General features: G+C 41.5%; 1 protein-coding gene across 3 annotated transcripts in view; it reads left to right on the top strand.

Annotated features, from left to right (window-relative positions):
• Window positions 1–19,523, top strand: part of ACVR2B (activin A receptor type 2B) — a 476,102-nt gene that overhangs the window by 343,099 nt on the left and 113,480 nt on the right. For 2 of the 3 annotated variants that reach the window (XM_029588414.1, XM_029588416.1), the window contains one exon: window positions 10,505–10,674. In XM_029588414.1, the coding sequence (XP_029444274.1) occupies window positions 10,505–10,674 (170 nt within the window). The remainder of the gene's footprint in view (window positions 1–10,504; window positions 10,675–19,523) is intronic. The other variant, XM_029588415.1, reaches the window with a different exon arrangement.

Here is a 19,523-nt window from a genome sequence, read left to right as displayed (position 1 = left end):
TTGATTTCCATGTGCCCAGATTTAAATCAAATTTTATTTCATATGTTTGGAACAAAAAGAGTTGAATTAGCACAATTAAGTCCGGATTTTAAACACCAACGTGAGTAAAGCCCAGTACACGCACAGTGCCGGGCTTCTTCGAAGGAGTGGGCCAGGGGGGTGCGTTCTGGGTAAGGTGGGTCAGGCCGGGACAGCACCATTGTTCGCTGTCCCGAAGACCTGGCTGCCGGCACACAAATTACTTCAGCTCAGGAGCTGAGGTATTTTGTGTAACAAAAAAAAAAAGAAAAAGGTAGGGTTTAGGGGGTGGGGAGGAGAGGAGAAGGGAGGTTAGGTAGGGGGTAGGGAAGTTCCCTCCCAATCTGCTACTTAATTGGAGCAGACTGAGAGGGAACAGAGGAAGGCCGGAATGCATCGCCGCACGGAAATTGCAAAAATCCCCTCCCCTTGCTCACGCCGCCCCCACACACGCGGATTATAAAATCTGGCGCGCATATGCTCACAGCCCATGGATTTTCTACTAGGTGCGCGCATGGTAGAAAATTGGTGCAACTGGTGCCCGCATATGGAAGCACGCAACCAAAGTGGAAAATCTACACCTTAGTTTGAAACTCGAGAGCAGTAGTGCCAATCCCAAGAAATTGAAATTCAGTCTGTGTATCATTATTTTAATGAGCAAACAATATACACAAACCTTTTGTAAAGTCTGCAATTGATTCTTCCCAGAGCAAACTATAAACTGTAAATTACCCTAGAACAACCATTTGGTTCCATGAGTTGCATTCAGAAGGACCTATAAGAAGAGTATTATCCAGCCTTTTCTTCCCACACTCTGCATGTCCCACAAAAGACCTTCCTTCATTCCAATAGGTCTACAAACAATGATCTAACTCAATGATTCTCAACCAGTTGTTGAGTTCCCCTCCGACCAGTTGGATTTTCAGGATATTCTCAGTGAACATTTGAGATACATTTTCATGCACTGCTTCCACTATCATATCTCTATAGTAGTGTCCAGTTTACTTTCATCCCTCCAGATTTAACTGAGGCTGATCCAATATATTAGAGTGCTTTAGTATTCTCAATTTTGCATATAGTTTCTAATCAATACGGATTGAAATAGTACTCCATAAATTGTTGAGTAGTCTCATTATCCTTATAAATTAACCTATTATGTGATGATTGTACAGCTTGGTTTCTCTTCCTATTCATTCTTGCATTTAAACATTGTGCTAACTGTTGCGAGTGCAGCCTTCGGGAGCCGATGGTGTGGGCTCAGCATGCGTCACTTGGCTCATAGGAGAGCGGAGCCCTTGGGCCACGGGGCGGCTCAGGTCGAGACACGAATCGCACCCGTGGTGAGGTGTATGTACAGGAATGGGCGGCACAGGAGCAGAGCTATACAGAGCTTGGAAGACTGGACATAGACGTGGAAACTTGGACGTAGATGTAAATGTGGAGACGAGGACAGGAACAAGGAGGGATGAGCAAAACCCTCAGGTGCCCTACATAGAACGTGGGGCTGGTCGCGGACCACGAGGAGAACGGGACCAGATCAGGAAGTCTCTTAGCGTAGGATTGCAGCGGCCTGTCTAATTCTCCGGAGTCGGGACTAGGAAGAGAACATAAAACCTTGGAGCTTGGCAACTCTGACTAAAAATAGGGAATCTCCGGAGGCACGGGTCCTACCGAATCTGGAGCATTAGGACCAGATACATGACGGAACTTGGGACAACAAAGAGGCTTGGAACATCAAAGGACAGCTAGACAGGACTGGAGAGAAGTCTCGGACATGGCTGGAATGGACTCATGGACGTCTCTCAGGAATGGACTCACGGAGCATAGACATCAGGACATGGAGCAGACATCAGGATTTGAAGTCATGAACATCAGGACTTGGAACAGGCATCAGACTGAAGAGAACTCTTCAGGTGCATCTGGATAAATGCGTAGACAACGAAGGAATGGAGTGAGGCCCTCTTATAGTGCAGACCCAGGAAGAGGGCGGAGACTGACAGTCGGTGGGGTTGCAGCCACTTCCTGTTGCTAGCCCTTTAAAAGGAGGAGAGAGGCAAGGCCGCGCGCCTAAGGAAGACCAGAGGCAGGCTGCAGGACCCTGGAGAGTGGCCCTGCAGAGCAGGAGGAAGCAGGCCGTGTCGGTGGTGTTCTAGCTGCATAGGAGGAGGGCACAGAGGCAGGCAGCGTCCCTGCCAGGTCAGAGGGCAGGGCCGGAGGTGGCACCCAGCCACAAAGAACCTCGAGGGCAGCCTCCTGCCTGTGAGGGAAGCGGTGTCCAGGGGCAGGCAGGCCCGAAATAGCAGCGGCTTTCAGCCCGCATGAGGCCTGATCATCAGCGGCTTCAGCCGCGAAGGCAGCAGCGGCTCTGAGCCACGAGGGGCAGCAGAGGTAAGGCCCTGTCCGCGGGTACCGGACAGCAGTAAAATAAAAAATATTGTGAACTAGTATAGTAGCCGGTTCAGCTGGGGTATCTAGAATTTTGAGAATTCCAAGTAGTTTAGTACAGAGTTTTTTAGGGGTGCACAGGGTAAAAATTATTTCATGTTTTTAAGTTTGTTATTGGGGTGTTTTTTCACCACAAATTTTGTTTTATTTATAATTTATATCTTTAAAAGGAGGCGCTATGGACGCGCTAGTGTCCCTAGCACCTCCTTTTGCCTGTTTCTACCGCACCACCTAATTTAAATACTGAATCGCGCGCGCCAGGAGAGCGGGCGTTCGTCCGCTCTCTCGCGGACTTTACTGAATCGGCCTGTTAGTGAATATTGTACAAGCTTTTCTTTCAAATAGAGAGGGCAATTTTATGTAAACACATTATCAGAAAAAATTAATCTCAAAACAGGAGTTCCACAGGGATCAGCCCTGTCTGCGACCCTTTTTAACATATACATGCTGCCATTATGCCACTTACTTGCAGGGCTAGGAATTATACACTACATTTACGCCGACGATATTCAACTAATTCTACCCATAGATGACTCTTTAGAGAAAACATTAAACCTAGCCAACATGTACCTAAGCATTATAAAACAACTACTGACACAAATGGAACTTGTAATTAATATTGATAAAACAGAATTTCTACACTTAGGGCTAGATTTTAAAAGCCCTGCGCGCCGGCGCGCCTATTTTGCATAGGCAGCCGGTGCGCGCAAAGCCCCGGGATGCGCATAAGTCCCAGGGCTTCGTAAAAGGGGCGGGAGGGGGCGGGTCAGGGGGCGTGGTGACGGTTCAGGGGCGGGCCGGGAGGGCGGTCCCGAGTCCCCCGGCACTGCGGCCTGTGCCGGGGGATGCGAGGTGGCCCTACCTAAATACCCCACCTACCAACAAAGGTAGGTGGGGTATTTAGGTAGGGCCGGGGGGTGGGTTAGGGAGGGGAAGGTGGGAGGACGCTTAAGGAAAGTTCCCTCCGAGGCCACTTCGATTTCGGAGCAGCCTCGGAGGGAACGGAGTTGGGCTGCGAGGCTCGGCGCGCACAGGCTGCCGATTTTGCACAGCCTTGCGCGCCGCCGACCCCGGATTTTATAAGATACGCGTGGCTATGCGCGTATCTTATAAAATCCGGCGTACTTTTGTTCGCGCGCGCGTACTTTTTAAAGATCTACCTCTTAGAGCGAAAAAATTCTGAAATCGGTCAAACTTCAATAATACTCAGACAACCAGAAAATTGAACTAGCTGGAAACGTACGTAACCTTGGAATAATAATAGACCCTGAAATCAATCTGAAACAACACATCACTAAAAGTAAAGGAAGGTTATGCAAAACTCATGGTACTCAGAAAACTTAAACCACTACTAACTCAAAATGACTTCCAAACAATACTACAGGCACTAATTTTCTCCAGCACAGATTACTGCAATGCCCTTATGCTAGGACTACCTAATACAACATTAAGACCACTGCAAATACTTCAGAACACAGCAGCTAGAATACTAACCGGAAAAAGGAGGGACCATATAACTGAAACCCTAGCGGAATTACATTGGTTACCAATTGAACACAGAATTAAATACAGAACCCTATGTACCATTCACAAACTAATTTATGATGAGAAATCAGACTGGTTAAACACAGCATTACGAGTACACGTTCCACACAGAAACCTCCGATCAGCAAATAAACCACTCCTAACCATTCCTTCAGTTAAAAACAGCAAGACTGACCCAAGTGAGAGAAAGAGCCTTATCACTAGCAGGACCCATAATCTGGAACACAATGCCTCCAGAGATCAGACTACAAAGTGATCTCAAAGGCATTTAAGAAAAGTTTAAAACCATGGCTTTTTAAACAAGCATTTTACAAAGAGACGGGAGAAAAGAAATTATTCAGGAATAGGCAGAAGAGCACCAACACACAGTACTTAGGACTGTACAGTAGATTTGTCTATGAACTCTACACCACAATAAGCATAACTATAATACTATGTGTGATAAATCTACCCGTGTAAGTACCTTGGTACAATTGGTCATGAACTACTTCGCTAAATGACTATGTCTAATGATATATTGTAACCGAACCTTTGACGGCACCTTTTAGAATGTACTATACTACACTTTTACCTACATTAAATATGTGCCTACATGTAAACAGTTGTGATGGTATTTAACTTAGCAACGGTATAGAAAAGATTTTAAATAAATAAATAGAACATTAAAAAGTTAAGGTCCTGATTTTCAAAAGCTATTTACATGAATAGAAGTGGTTTATGTGCTTAAATAGCTTGTTAGAAAATTTTCCATTCTTGGGGCACAAAAAAGTAATTTAATTTAAAGTTTATATTCACTCTGAGGTTTTTGTGGGAGGGTACAGTAAATCATGCAAAAAATCATATAATACAATCAGTTCACATAAAGCATGTAATTCAAGTTCATTCACACTTTTGTATGTGCAAAAAAAGAGGCATTCTAAGAGCTGTGATTCCTTTTGATTTTCAACCGTATGCGCGTAATTCCTCTCACAAAAGTTATGCCTTGCCATCAGCAGGTGTAACTTTGTGAGTGAATTTGTGCATAAACTAATGTGTAGTTTTCAAATCAAAATTACATGCGTGCTTTCACTTTGAAAACTGGTAAAAAGTCTGCAGGTAGAAAATACTCATACTTTCTTTTAAAAAAAAAAATTGCACTCTTAGGACTTGATTTTTTTAATCATTTACATACTTACCAATGGCTTTTATATGTGTAAATGCACTTTACCTGTGTAAGTGGGATTTTTGAAACTTGCTATAATATATGCCATTGAATTGTCCATAGGATTTACCTATGTAAGTGGCTTCTGAAAAGTGCTATAATAGTATGTTATATTTACAGGCATAATTTGAAAATTCACCTGTAAATATTTAAACTTAATTCGTGCTTCCAATAGAAGTCAATAGAGCTCACCCAGCACTGGGGAGATATGATTTCTTCACTTGCACATGGCCAAAAACCAGGCTGCTGATTTTTGTACCATTTACATTCTTCTAATCCTGTTTTTCAATAAACCCAGCAGTGTTCAGTATTACAATAATTTAGCGATGTTATCCCACAGGATTCCAATTTAGAACTTTTACTTCTTACCCATAGCAGTTTCTATTTCTACACATTCAAGTTTTAATTTATTCTTCAGCCAGGTGGAAATCACTGCAAGACACTCATTTAATTTCTGAATATTGTGGTCTCTGTCTTTTCCCAGAGGGGAGATAAACTTGTATATCATCAGCAAAATACTGAAATGTAAGCCCCAGATGTCTCAGTACTTTTGCTAATGGTTGTACATACACATTGAAAAGTGCAGGAGGGAGAGTATGGAGCCCTTTGGGGAACCCACATGTTAGAGGACATGGTCTGGATAGAGAACCATCTACAAATATACTTTGAGTCCTCTAAGTGATAGAGATGATCTAAATCATAACAAAGCTGGCCTATTTAGACCTAGACTGGCCAGACACTTGATCACAACATTATGGTCTATAGTGTCAAATGCTGCACTCATGTCGAGCAAAGGCGAGATGGAATTGACACCTTTATCTAAGTACAGGCAAAGATCATCAATAATTTCCTCTACTGCTGTCTCAGACTATGGTAGTATCTAAAACATGACTGACATTTATCCAAGGCATTTATTTCATCCTGACACTACCTTTTTAAAACTCTTGGCTAGAAATAGCAGATTTGATACAGGCATGTCCTGTAACCTTTATTAAAAGCTGTTTTACTGCTTCCTGCAGCATATGAGGAAATTAACTTTGTTGTAAGGAAACATTTATTATTTCCTTCAAATGCTCTAGAAATATCTCTTGCAAATTCTTTATAACATTGAAGGGCATGGATCCAACTGAAAGGTTAACCAAATTTAAAATTTTAGCGGTTTCCTCCAAACTAACTTCTCTAAAATCAGACAAAGCAAAAATAGATTCCACTGTCAAAAACAAACAAGTTGGATTATTGAATTATCTTACTGGGAATGGTCTATTTCCCATATAATTTCTTAATTCCTGGATTATCCATTGATTTTTTTCTGTTCTGGGGCATCCTGTAGCACTTCCCTAATAAGGATTTTCTCTGAAAAATAATCTGCAATATTTTCATGGTTTAACTCCACTCTTATCTCTATATCCATATTTGACAGTTTTAAACTCAAACTATTTAAAATTCTTAACAGAGCTCTTGGCTGATTTAATGCTGCTTGGATCTCCATCCCATATAAAGCTTTCTTAACCTGCACAAAGCGACAGTTACAAACCCTAAAAACCTTGCTGGGCAGCTTGGAAAGGCCATTTCAACCTTTTTTTCTGCCAAATTTACTATGTTTCTGTGTTCTTTCTATGATCTCCTACCAGTTGATATTTGCTTGTAATTTACATTTAATCTTATCAACTATAGTTTTGGATTGCCTCCATTTTCTCTAAGTACTCCAAAATCTGTATGTAGAATTTCAGTTTTCTTCTCTGTTTCAAGGCACAGATTTCTGTACTCTCAACAAACTTAGGGCCTCATTTTCCAAGGAGTTACCGCGTGTGATAATTCCGCAAATCGCGCTAACAGCAGTTAACGCGATTTGCGAATGCTAATTTTTAATTTTGTATTCAGGGGCGGAGTTGAGGCGGAGCACATGTAAAGTAGGGAGGATTTATCGTGTGCTGCGAAACAGCCGCACTGTTAGCATGGCTCCTAACGCGGCCAATAACTACACCTCTTTCATTTGCATTACGTTGTGTGCTACAGGCCGGTAAAGGTTTATTGCGGTTCACGATGTTTCCTGACAGGCCTGTTTCAGTATGAGAGAGAGAGAGAGAGAGAGAGAGAGAGAGAGAGAGAGAGAGAGAGAGAGAGAGAGAGAGAGAGACTTACCATAGTGCCTCCTCCCTAGACAGGTATTTGTATCCCTACGGGAGGCCCACCTAGTAACTCGAGGTGAGGGTTAAGTATTAGTGTAGGGGGTTAGGGGCCACTTTCACATTCAACATGAGACGTATGAAAAGAACAGTGGTCTCTTGTGAAGATTTGACGACCTACAGAGTGAGGAAACTCACTCTAAGATGAGATTTGTGCAATGTTCTCTCCACCTAGCTTGATGGACTCTCTACCTGGGTAACAACAAGCTAGATTGAGAGAACATTGCACAAATCTCATCTTAGAGTGAGTTTCCTCACTCTGTAGGTCGTCAAATCTTCACAAGAGACCACTGTTCTTTTCATACGTCTCATGTTGAATGTGAAAGTGGCCCCTAACCCCCTACACTAATACTTAACCCTCACCTCGAGTTACAAGGGGGCCTCCCATAGGGATACAAATACCTGTCTAGGGAGGAGGCACTATGATAAGGCTCCCTCTCGCTCGCTCTCTCTCTCTCTCAGCCTGCATCATACTGAAACAGGCCTGTCAGGAAACATCATGAATTAGGAAATCTTCACCAAACCTATTTGTTTTTGTAAGTTCTGTTTCTTTTTGAGAAGTTTAACCTCTAGGATCTCCATGTTTAAATTAACTCTAATAATGCATTCTCTAATGTCCATTTTATTTCACAGGAAATCTCGAAAGAATTTTCATATTGTGTAAAGGTATCACAGGACTCCTTGTTAATACCATAAATTGACACACACAGGGCCTGATTCACCAAGGCTTTGCTTCCATTATGTTGATTGAGATAAAAGCTTAGTAAATCAGGCCCATAATCAAATTTCACATTAACAAATCTGCTTGCAGACCTGAAACTGAAAATATACAAGCTTCACATGAACCAACTCATAGACATGTAGTGAAAAAAACATTACACAGCATTGTCTCACCCTGGTATTCTTCCATTGTCTCCTGCACACACAAATTTCCTAGTCTCCATTTTCTGTTCTGAAAAAAAAATCAATATAACATTGTAGTTCTTTGGGATCCTCAAGTGGTTTGGCCTTATTATTCACAGAGACATTCATCCTCACTGGATAGAACAGTCTGAACTTTGTTTTCAAATTTCTTAGTTTCTCTTGCATTACCAGAAACAGCTTCCTTTTTTATACTGTGACTTTATTTAGATCTGTGAGAATCAACATTTCTTTTCTTTCCTTTCCTTTCCACAGTACAGGTGCCTGTACTTGACCTTTTTGAGGGTATCTCAAGATACAATTCACCATTAGTCTCAAATATATTTTGTTACTGATTTTTATGTATGTTTTCAATCCAAAGGTCCTTCAAAAACTGAATGTACGAAAGCTTTGGCAGAAATGTTTCCATAAATTTCATTGAATCTTCGCCTTTCTCTTCATGTAGAATCTCCAGAATTCACATATGTTTTCTTCAACTCCTGTTACTTGTATCTTCAAAGTCACTTTTCAGTTAACTAATGATTTAGATTTTGTCCTATATTACAGAAATAAAAGTTAACAGAAAAGAGAAAATTATGAATACCTTTTTAATGGACCAACCTAATACGTTTCTTGACTATTCTTTGGAAGCTCTACCTAGCTTCCTTAGGTCAGAATAGAATAAGCAAAAGATGATATTACCAGAAAACTTAAATGCACCATAAAAGACATGCAAGTGATATTGTGAAGGGGAGTTGGAGGGGAGCTTTGATAAGCGACCAGAAGGCAACAGGCAGTATAATTTTATGGCTCAAGAAGCATAGGCCTAGATTTATTAAACTGTACTAAATTTGCATGCGATAGGAAAAGGGACATGTTTTATGGTAATAGCCTATTTATTGCTTTGTGCGTTATCTTAGCGCTTCGCATAGGTATTATCTCAAAGTGCATTAACTTTTTGCACTTTGTGGTAATTCCTACATAATTGCATTTCCCTACCTGCAAAGTGCTCATTTCACCACTTGGGGGGGGGGGGGGGGAGAGAGAGAGAAACAGAGAGCCTATCTACAAAGCCCTTGTAGTAGTTAGCTATTTATGCTACTATAGGAGGTCCACCTAGTAACTCGAGGTGAGGTTTAGGCAGTAGTATAGGGGTTAGGGGCCACTTTTACATGCAGAGTGAGACGTACGAACAGAACGGTTCACTCTTGTGAAGATTTAATGTCCTTTGGAGTGAGGAAACTCAAACAACGATGAGATTTGTACAGTGTTCTCTCAGCCTAGCTTGATGGACTCTCTACCTGGGTAACATCAAGCTAGGTTGAGAGAACATTGTTCTGTTTGTACATCTTACTGTGCAAGTAAATGTGGCCCCTAACCCCCTATACTACTACCTAAACCTCACCTCGAGTTACTAGGTGGGCCTCCTATAGTAGCATAAATAGCTGCTTACTATGGTGCCACTCCCAGAGGTGCTCTCTCTCTCTCTCTCTCTCCCCTCTCCCACTTTGCGAAGCAAGCCCACTTTTATGGAATTCCTGCCCCCGACTCCTCCCCAATCCCTCCCCTTTAAAAATTTTGCATTGCACCATGCTTTATGTTGCTTATCGCATGCGTTAAGGTGTTTTTTGCATGCGAAAACGCCATAACGCGATTTGATAAATGACCCTGATAGGTCTTTCTCCTCTCCCTCCAGAAAAAAGTCATTTTTGAATAAGGCCCCATGTCTAATAATGAGTGAGGATACAAATGTGTGTAGTATATCCCCTTGTATTTGTTTCAAAGTGCTTTATTTTCTATTTCAAATATCTTGTTTCCTTCTAGTATCCTGATCATAAGAAACCTGTGCTGCAAACTTAGTTTGATATATTTTATTTTCTGGACTTGTCCACTTTGATAAGAGTGAATAATATGTAGATGGATATCCCTAGTGTAGAAAATGTTTCACTGTAGAACTGTACCATAGTGTTTAAATTTCTTTGCAAAATTTGCTGTTCTTCAGAAATTTAAGACATATTATAAATTCCTGTATTCTATGTTGTTTTATCATTGCTTTATCATTTGGTTTTATGTTGACCGTTTTCTATCCAAGCATTTCATTAAAAAGTCTGATTTCAACGTGAAATTGAGGGACTGGGGTGGGTTTATGAGGGACTCATGATGGTCTGAGCATTGCTTGATCAAGTAATCTATGTTTAAATGTTTACAGTTTTGTCCTTTTCAGAAACATACGACCCAAAGTCACAGCCAACATCATCACTACTCAACATTATGGTTTACTCCTTGCTCCCGATTGCTGGCCTGTCCATGGCCATTTTGTTGGCATTCTGGATATACCGTCACCGCAAGCCCCCATATGGGCATGTTGATATCAATGAGGTCAGTGAGAACTAAAATGGCTTGAAAACACAATGTGAATATTAATCTTGTCATTTTGTCCTAGCTCAGGTTGCACTCAACGGGAGGATAAAATCTTAAGAGAAGTGAAGAATTTGGAATAAAGGGTCATAATAAAATTAATGAAATACTTAACTTTGCTGCTTTGCGTCATATGTTTTAAAATGCTGAGCAGAAAGAAACTAAAGTCATGCTATTCTGCTCTGCTTAAAATGTCAGCGATGCCAAACAAGTCATTATTGAGATCAGTGGTTCTCAGCTCTAATCTTTGTGGTCTGGTTGTCAAGATACCTTAAATATGCAAATTGCCCAAGTTCTTAGATCAGATGTGTGCAAAAATGTAATTCATTTGCATTGTGGATATCTTCAAAATGTGATTTGCTTGGGCTCATGGTTAATAACCACTAGTTTAGTTAAATCATTTGGTTTTCCTTTTCATGCTATTTCTGATCTTTATAATCCCACATTTTGAAGACATGAACATTCAGAGTTTGTGAAAACTCGTTAGCCATTTGTCCTCCTAGAGATCTCAAGTAGCTCTGGGTATAATTCATTATGTCTGTATCATACAGTATAATGTAGAGAAAAGCATCATTTGATGGCTTGGCCAACCAAAAGCATTCGTCTTAGGAAGAGTTCCTATGATGTTCCCTTCTTTCCAGAATCTGTTCCGCTGCTCCTCCTGCCCCAGTTTTCATATTGATCTGCTGTTGTGTAGGAGCAAGACTCTTGTGCTGAAGGCCTTTATTCAAACCTCCCCCCCAAAAAAAAACCAACTCAGGTGAAAATTGAAGTAGAAGCAGCCAACCCAGGATAGCGTCCCACATGAAGCCTGTACATGACTTAAGAGATTATCATAATTAGGGGCTTAAACATTTGCTAAACCTCTATTCCATGTGAGACAATGCTTAGTGTAAACAATAATTCCCCCCCCCCCCTTTTTTTAACATAATCATTGGTCTCCGTGTCCAAAACATTTTTTTGTGTACTTGTTTTATATTTGCCTTATAATTAATTTCCTATATATGATCTAAAAGTTAGCCACATGTAGAAAATGTAAATGCGATGCCAGAAATATCCACTTATCTTAATAAGACCGATGGAAGTGGCCATCGGTCTTATAAAGTTGGAGCATTAAGCTGCAGTGAAAAAGTCCAAGTGCAAGCCCACAAAATGCCCAATACACCACTTATGTCATTTCTTCATCAGGGGCAATGGGTCTATGTTTAAACCTGCTAATTTAACATGCAGGATTCAAGGCCGACAGGCATTACAAAAATCCATTTTGTTTCCCATCATGTCAATATGAGGGATATATAAAAAAATATGCAAAATAACGTTTTGGAAACATTGGTATAAAAAGAAGGGGAATTATTGCTTCCTATGATCTCAGATGGAGCAGCAGTTTAGCAAATGTTTTTAGCCCTAATTATGATGGTCTCTGTCAGGTACAGGCTTCATGTGGGATTTTATCCAGGGCAGGCCTTTATTCTGCATGTGCATGGTTAAATTGTTTCTTCAATGCAAATGAGACCTACCTGAGAGACATTGTGATTGTTTTCTGTGTGTGGCTGCCAGAGGTAACTGCAGCAAAACCTGAAAAGGGCCATGGCACTGTATTCATAAACCTGAAATTTGACCATAGCCACATCATTAGGTCAAATTGTCCAATTGCCCATTGCCCACAGGGACAATGGGCTATGGAAAAGAACCATCTGGAAGCAGGAAGAAACGTGCATTGAATAACAAGGAGTGCTGAACAAGCTGCAGGGGTGGGTAACAGCCAACATTTGATTTAAGTTCCTTACTGTTATATCATGGAATAGAATAACAGGGCTGGGGTCAGTATTTCTGCTTGCACGTATCCCAGTAGGCTGGATCTCAATATGCCTAGTCTGCAAAGCACCAATTCAGAGGCAGAGAGAGAGACCCTTAACTACCATAGCGTTGACAGAATTGGCAGGAGTAATTGAGACCTTAGTGGAATTGAAAGTGAAACCAAGAAATTACTTGGTAACATATAATAGATGAGAGCAGATAAAGAACTTGTTGACCACTTCAGTCTGTTCAGTTTTTCTGGACTACATGCTAAGGCTATATCTTAGCTGCTGTCTGTAGAAGGTTTTGTCATCTGGCTCTTTGTTTCTCTACTATGCTTGATAGATGAGTATAGGCAGAATATAAATATGTTATTGCATCTCAGGGCCCCTCCCCCTCCCCCATGCTTACCACTAAGTTTTACAGTAATCTAAAGAGCTACCAAAACTATCAAGGCTGTTGTCCTAACAACTGGCCATCTAGCCCCTGTGACCTTGCTGGGACTATAAAACTGAATGGGAGATGTGGATAGGCAGTCTGCATGGGCTGCATGGTTCTCATCTGTCGTCATGTTTTTGTGTTTCTATGCTTGGATCCCTCTATTCTAACCTGATTAAGTGAGCATTTCAAGTGAAATACCAGTCTCAAAGCACTCAATCTTCCAGCTCCAAAGACTCCTTCCCCCTACAAGAGAGAGAAGGAAGGTTAAGCATCCTAGTCCCTCAGTCATCACAACCTGAGACTCTATACAGAAAGAAGTTTCCACTATGTTTACAGAAGTTGCTCTACTACTCAGAAGAGGAGAATGAGGAGGCCAGAAGGGCTCGGTTGTTTACAGAATTAGAGATAAAGTTATTAACCAAATGGCTGCTGTTAGTCCTGGTTTTAGAGACAGAGAAATCCGAGAACAGGAAGACATTCTCTTCTAGGGAGATCTTCCAGATCCAAGATTTTGTCCTGTATGTGCTATTGTAAGGTAGAATATAGAAAAGATATGAGCTCACTTGGACTGCAGAGGAGCCGTTCTTTGTGTCTTTCCAAGCTGATTGGTAACTGAAAGAAGAGATGGACTAGTGGAGCTCAGCACCTAACTTAGATTGTGCTATTATAGGGCCGTGAAAATGTATGGCTATTCTTGTAGAGGTGACAGCATCCCTGAAATATAACATAGGTAGTTTGCTGTTTTTGACTGATTGTACACCACTTTGGGTGGCCTGAAAATAGTCAGAAGGGTGATTTATAAAAACTTTGAAATAAATAGTCACATAGAAATGCCCCTAAAAAGGATGTATTTACTTATAGGTTGCAATATCCTGACATATATGTTCAGAGAAATATTGTGAAATAGGGTCAGTAGCTGGAAAGAGAGGAACAGCTCAGCATCTCCCATGGTTGTAATACTAGTGTTCAAGTTTCTAGTACACATTGTTCCTGACTCTGTAGCAGTAAACATTAAGATGATGATGAGTGATGTCTGCTTGGCAGGGCCTCTGGCTAGAGAAATAATGGGTTGACTTTCCTTCTTAAAGTGGACTTGATGGGGTTGCCTTTGAATGTACACATCTATTTGAATCACATCTCTGTAAAATCATAAAATATCTGGCAGAGAGTAAAAGAAGTCTTGTCATTTGTGAGACTGCTTCAGAGAGACTACTAAAAGGGTTTGAATTTAGACCTCTACAGAAACTTCAGTTTTGTAGCCTCCTCTCTTTTCAGAATCAGTGGGACGCAGGCAAGAGCAGGAAGAGTTCATTTTAAATAGATTTCCTGATGGTTGGTGGGAAGGAGATAAGAGAAACTTGAGTAGTATTGTGAAATTTAAAAGTATTAATAAAAATAAGCAGGTGTAAAGTGTGGTGAAAGGTTACAAAATAAGGAGTGATTTAAAGAAATTTAGCAACAGGTTAAGGCTACGCTATTCATAAACGGGCGGATTTTAAAAGCCCCACTCACGTAAATCCGCCCGGATTTACGCGAGCAGGGCCTTGCGCGCCGGTGCGCCTATTTTGCATAGGCCGCCGGTGTGCGCAGAGCCCCGGGACGCGCGTAGGTCCCAGGGTTTTCTGAAGGGGGCATGTTGGGGGCGGGGCCGAACGATGTGGCTTTTTGGGGGCAGGACGGGGCGGGCCTGGGGGCGGGCCCGGGGGCGTGGTTTCGGCCCGGGGTGTTCCGGGGGCGTGGCCTCGCCCTCCGGAACCGCCCCCGGGTCGGGTCTCGGCGCTCGTGGATTTACGTCTCCCTCTGGGAGGCGTAAATCCATGGATAAAGGTAGGGGGGGTTAGATAGGGCCGGGGGGGGGTTGGGTTAGGTAGGGGAAGGGAGGGGAAGGTGAGGGGAGGGTGAAAGAAAGTTCCCTCCGAGGCCGCTCCGAAATCGGAGCGGCCTCGGAGGGAACGGAGGCAGGCTGCACGGCTCGGCGCGCGCCGGCTGCCCAAAATCGGCAGCCTTGCACGCCGATCCAGGATTTTATAAGATACGCGCGGCTACGCGCGTATCTTATAAAATCCAGCGTACTTTTGTTTGCGCCTGGTACGCCAACAAAAGTACGCGAACGCGCTTTTTTTAAAAATCTACCCCAAAGGCTTTTTGTTGAATGTTTTATGTGTTTTTTTAGTGTACATGTATTGCCAGTTATATGTTTTTGTGCCTGTAAATTTATAAACCGCACTAGACAGATTTCCTGAAAGATGCAGAATATAAAGTTTTTAAACAAAATAAATTAAATATCCAGAATATGGTTTTATTCCTTTGAGTACCAAACGACAAGGAAAAAGAAGAGACAATAGTAAAGGCATCTGTTATATATTGAAGCAGTGATGCCTATCCTTGTAGAAGATGGGTTTTCAGGTGTACATCCATATTATTTTGTGGAGCTAAATAAAGGGCCTTCTCCCTGTGCTGAATCTCTAGATACTGAACAAATTTATAGTACAGAAGACATTTGGGCAATTGGACTGAAGAATTTTCTATTCTTTTTGGAGCTATTGAATGCCTGTTTCCACAATCCTATTCCTCAATATCTCTAGAACTATCTCCAATTTGTGGTGGGGTAGTCAGTATTTTCAGTAGAGGCCTCCTGTTTTTGGATTGACATCAACCAGTATACTGGTTATTCTAGTGTAGCAACGCTTTGGGGAAAAATATATCATTTTGTATTCTTATTTGGACTATATTCTGATATGAATCGCCACCTTTTGTGAGAGAACAGAGTTGTGAAATCCTTGCAGAATTATGACTGGATTATCAATTGGGAGAAATCATGAACACAGTAGTGTCAGGATCTGTTTCATCTGGAAGCAATGTTTATTTCTTGAAACAATATAGCAACACACTCGCAGAACAAGTGGATTCAGCCGATGGAGAAGGCCAGATGCATAAGCTGTCAGAGTGGTTACAGCAGAACAGTGCCTATGTCTACGAGGCTTCATAGCTCTTCTCTGCAACCATAGCAGGCCAGGTTGAATAGAAGAGCATTTCAGCATCTTTTTCTAAAGTAGTCAAGAGAAGCTGTGACAACATTTTCAGCTATTCCAAAAAGTTGGTGTGAAAAAACTAGATTTTCAGTTTGGCAAATATGAGTTTGCTTCTATGGGCAACCACTACGTTGGGACCTTCATTTTAAGAACTTTGATCCTAGGAATTCAGAAAGCTGCGCAGGAATAGTAAGTAGCTTTCCAGCCCTGGATTGTGTAAAAAGAGATTTATATTAAACAGTGTTGAAATTGTAATGTACTTAAGCAAGGGAGGGGATAGGCTTTGCATCCCAAAATGGCATTAGAGACCTCAGTGTATGTTTTGGGTACAGAGATATTCTCAGTTTATTAGCACCTTATGTAGCAATTTGCAAGTGGTACTGTCTGAGCAGAGGCAGACTTACAAACAAGACAGTGGAATTTAATCTAAGAAGCATTCCTGTCCATGTGCAGTAGATGAAGCGTCCAGGTGCTAGGTCTTATGGTGTCTTGCTAGTCTGAAAATTTCCCAGGTTTGCAGATTCATAGGTCTGTCGGCAGTATTTACAGATATATTGTCTCAAAAGTGGAGCTGCTTACTGCTGTTTAATTTTTCTAGGCAGTCTATGATGAGGAAGATGGTAGAATAAAAACACACCAGACAGAGTGATAATGATAGCATTGTACTGGTTGAGAATGCTGCAGTTCCAGACCTTGTGGAAATGTTGTTGGCTGAACCTTTCAAGCTTACTGTCAAGAAAGATATAATTATCCAAGGGGCCAGTTCTTCAGGTCAACCTAGAATTACTATCTGACAGTTTAGGAGTTGAGAGGCTATCATAAAGAAAAAGGTCTCTTATGATAGAATAATGGAAGGTTTACTAAAGTATAGAAAAGCTTGTACAAATAATACTTCTGGTGTTGGGAGCTTTTCTTCCACTTAAAGCCTCGTTGGGAATTTTTGTTTGATCTTGATAAAGAACAAAAGTAGTCACATCAAGGGTGCAAATAGTAGTATTGTTTGCAGTATGAGGTACTGTATGAGGAAGTATGTTATCTTCTCATCCTGATAGAGGGGAGGGCAATAATCAAAGCCATTTCCATGGGTAAAACAGTATTTTATTCATGCAAATCAGCTGTTTGAACTGTGCCCACCTTCAACATGGGTAAAATTACACTAATACCCTGTTTCCCCGAAAATAAGACATCCCCCGAAAATAAGACCTAGTAGAGGTTTTGCTGAATTGCTAAATATAAGACCTCCCCCGAAAGTAAGACCTAGCAAAGTTTTTATTTGGGAGCATGCCCGTCGCACAGAACACCAGAGCATGCAGCTGTGATTTTTTTACCCTGCAGGATTCACAGTTAGTTGTCATCACAAACCAGCATAACCAGACAACTATTCAGAATATGATAAATGTTCATTTTTTTGTTCAACAATATATGTGAATTCTTCTTCATGGAAAAATAAGACATCCCCTGAAAATAAGGCCTAGTGCATCTTTGGTAGCAAAAATTAATATAAGACACTGTCTTATTTTCGGGGAAACACGGTACTATAATGCACTTAACATGCGTGAGGCATTCCTGAGGCCATGTTTAGATTGGGGGAGGAAAATAGATGATATTTTCAAATCTGTGCACATTATTTCCAAGGGGAAGAGTACTCACAGAAAAAGCAAGCGCAATTCTCTGTTAGTGGTTTTCCCCAGGAAAATAATAAAAGCTTTGCTTTGATTATTGGTGCAAACCTGTAAGTAAAAGTTCCCTGTAGTGTTTGTACTAATGCAGTTTGAATAGTGTCCCTCATGAGATGTTTGAAGATAGCTAAATTATCTAATCCTTGGTTTAGAAGTTACCAAACTGGAATTTATATCTAAATCTCAAGGTTCTTATGAAGTTATCTCTTGAACTATTGAGCTGTTTGTTTATTCTTCTTGACAATTAAACTGTTTTCCTGGTGTCTAATGCATTAGATGAGAAGAGTTAATAAGCTGCATACTCTTTCTTTTATTCTTTTCTTCAGTTCTTTAAGGGCAAGGTAGTTGTAAGGACAGTTCGTAGTTTTATTCTTAAAATGAGTTTAGTGATTCATATGAATTAAGAAGTGGTATTGCTTACTTTATGCCTGGTAGTCTAATTTCCATTAGAGAAAAGTTTGCACGGAATGTTAAGAGATGTTCAAACATCTTTTTGGTGAAGTCAGAATCTTTCCAGAAATCAGAGCAGTTTGTTTTGTTTTGGGTAAGCAAGAAAGGTCTAAGAAGTCTCTTGCCAGATGGATAAACATTGTATCTCCAAGTCTTAAAAGGAGATGAGATTTTTGTCCACAGTTTTTGGCCCAGATGTAATAAGGTGTGCTTGGCTGTACACAAATGTTTGTCCATATAGCTTTACTCCCAATTTGACAAGGAGTTTACAAGCTCATTTTAAAAAGAGCACGCATGGGCCCCCAGACATGAATGCGTATGATTTAAAATACGCCTACCGCGAGTAAGTATGTTCCTAATTTTAAGAGGTTACTCGTTGTGTATCTTCCATAGGACTTTAAGCAGATTTTAAAACATGCTTGTATGAGGGACATTCTCAGTTTTTCCAATTAGTCTACCAGTTTGCCCAGTCAATCTTGAGGTCATCCAGACCCCTCTGATTCTTCATCCTGCACGCCCCAAAGTTGACAAAATTTATGTGCCCCAAGTCTGTGTGCTGCAAAACTAAGTGCACTGACACCACACTAAACCTGGGTACACAACCGATATGTTTTAGAATTTGTGCACAAGTAGCGCGCCCAAAAGAAACTGGGTGCACAATTCAGACTCAGCTGGTGACACTTCACCCACCGGTCCTGTAGAGGGCAGCCGAACACACAGAAAAGTGTGCGAAAATGCTGACACTGCCTACCACGCGGTGCACAGGAAAAATGGCCTAAGGTGTTAACTGGGTTGAAACAGGCCAGTACCCCTGCACGTCGTGTGAGTCCAGCAATTCCTGCTGGTGATAAAATGAACCGATGCAACTTGGTCATGGTCATTTGACTTCAAAGGAGAGATTTTGGAAGAAACGCGGCCTGCGCATATACAGTGGTCAGCCTGGCCATGATGTCTCTACATGCCCCATTCGTCCGGGAAACGGACAGGCCTAAGTCCCGCGGGAGTACTGTTCTTGGGCCATACTGCATTATCTCCTCCGCTCTCTTGTGCAGTCTCTGTGACCTCTGAATCAGCAACGGTTCGGACCTCTGCCCTGTTGGATTCAGGGGCAGGAGGCAACCTTATTCTCAGATGTCTTGTGGAAGACCTGAGGAGTCCCTTCGTCAAATTAGAAGATCCATTATTGCATCACAACTTGAAGTGGGCTTTGGACATTTCTTTACATCGCCACTTCTCTTGAGGATATTAATGATGTCCACAGCAGTTTTACTCCTTGCTGCTGATATTCATAGCGGTTGCTATGTTTGCCGTGGCTAGATGGCGCTCTACATCTTTACCGTCTTCATGGACTATAACTTAGAGATATCTGCTATGATTGTTTCACTCGGAAGTTGTGTCTGAAGCACTTCAG

This window comes from Rhinatrema bivittatum, chromosome 2, assembly GCF_901001135.1.
Source record: "Rhinatrema bivittatum chromosome 2, aRhiBiv1.1, whole genome shotgun sequence".
Taxonomy (NCBI): Eukaryota; Metazoa; Chordata; class Amphibia; order Gymnophiona; family Rhinatrematidae; genus Rhinatrema; species Rhinatrema bivittatum.
This window is presented reverse-complemented; position numbering and strand designations above follow the sequence as displayed.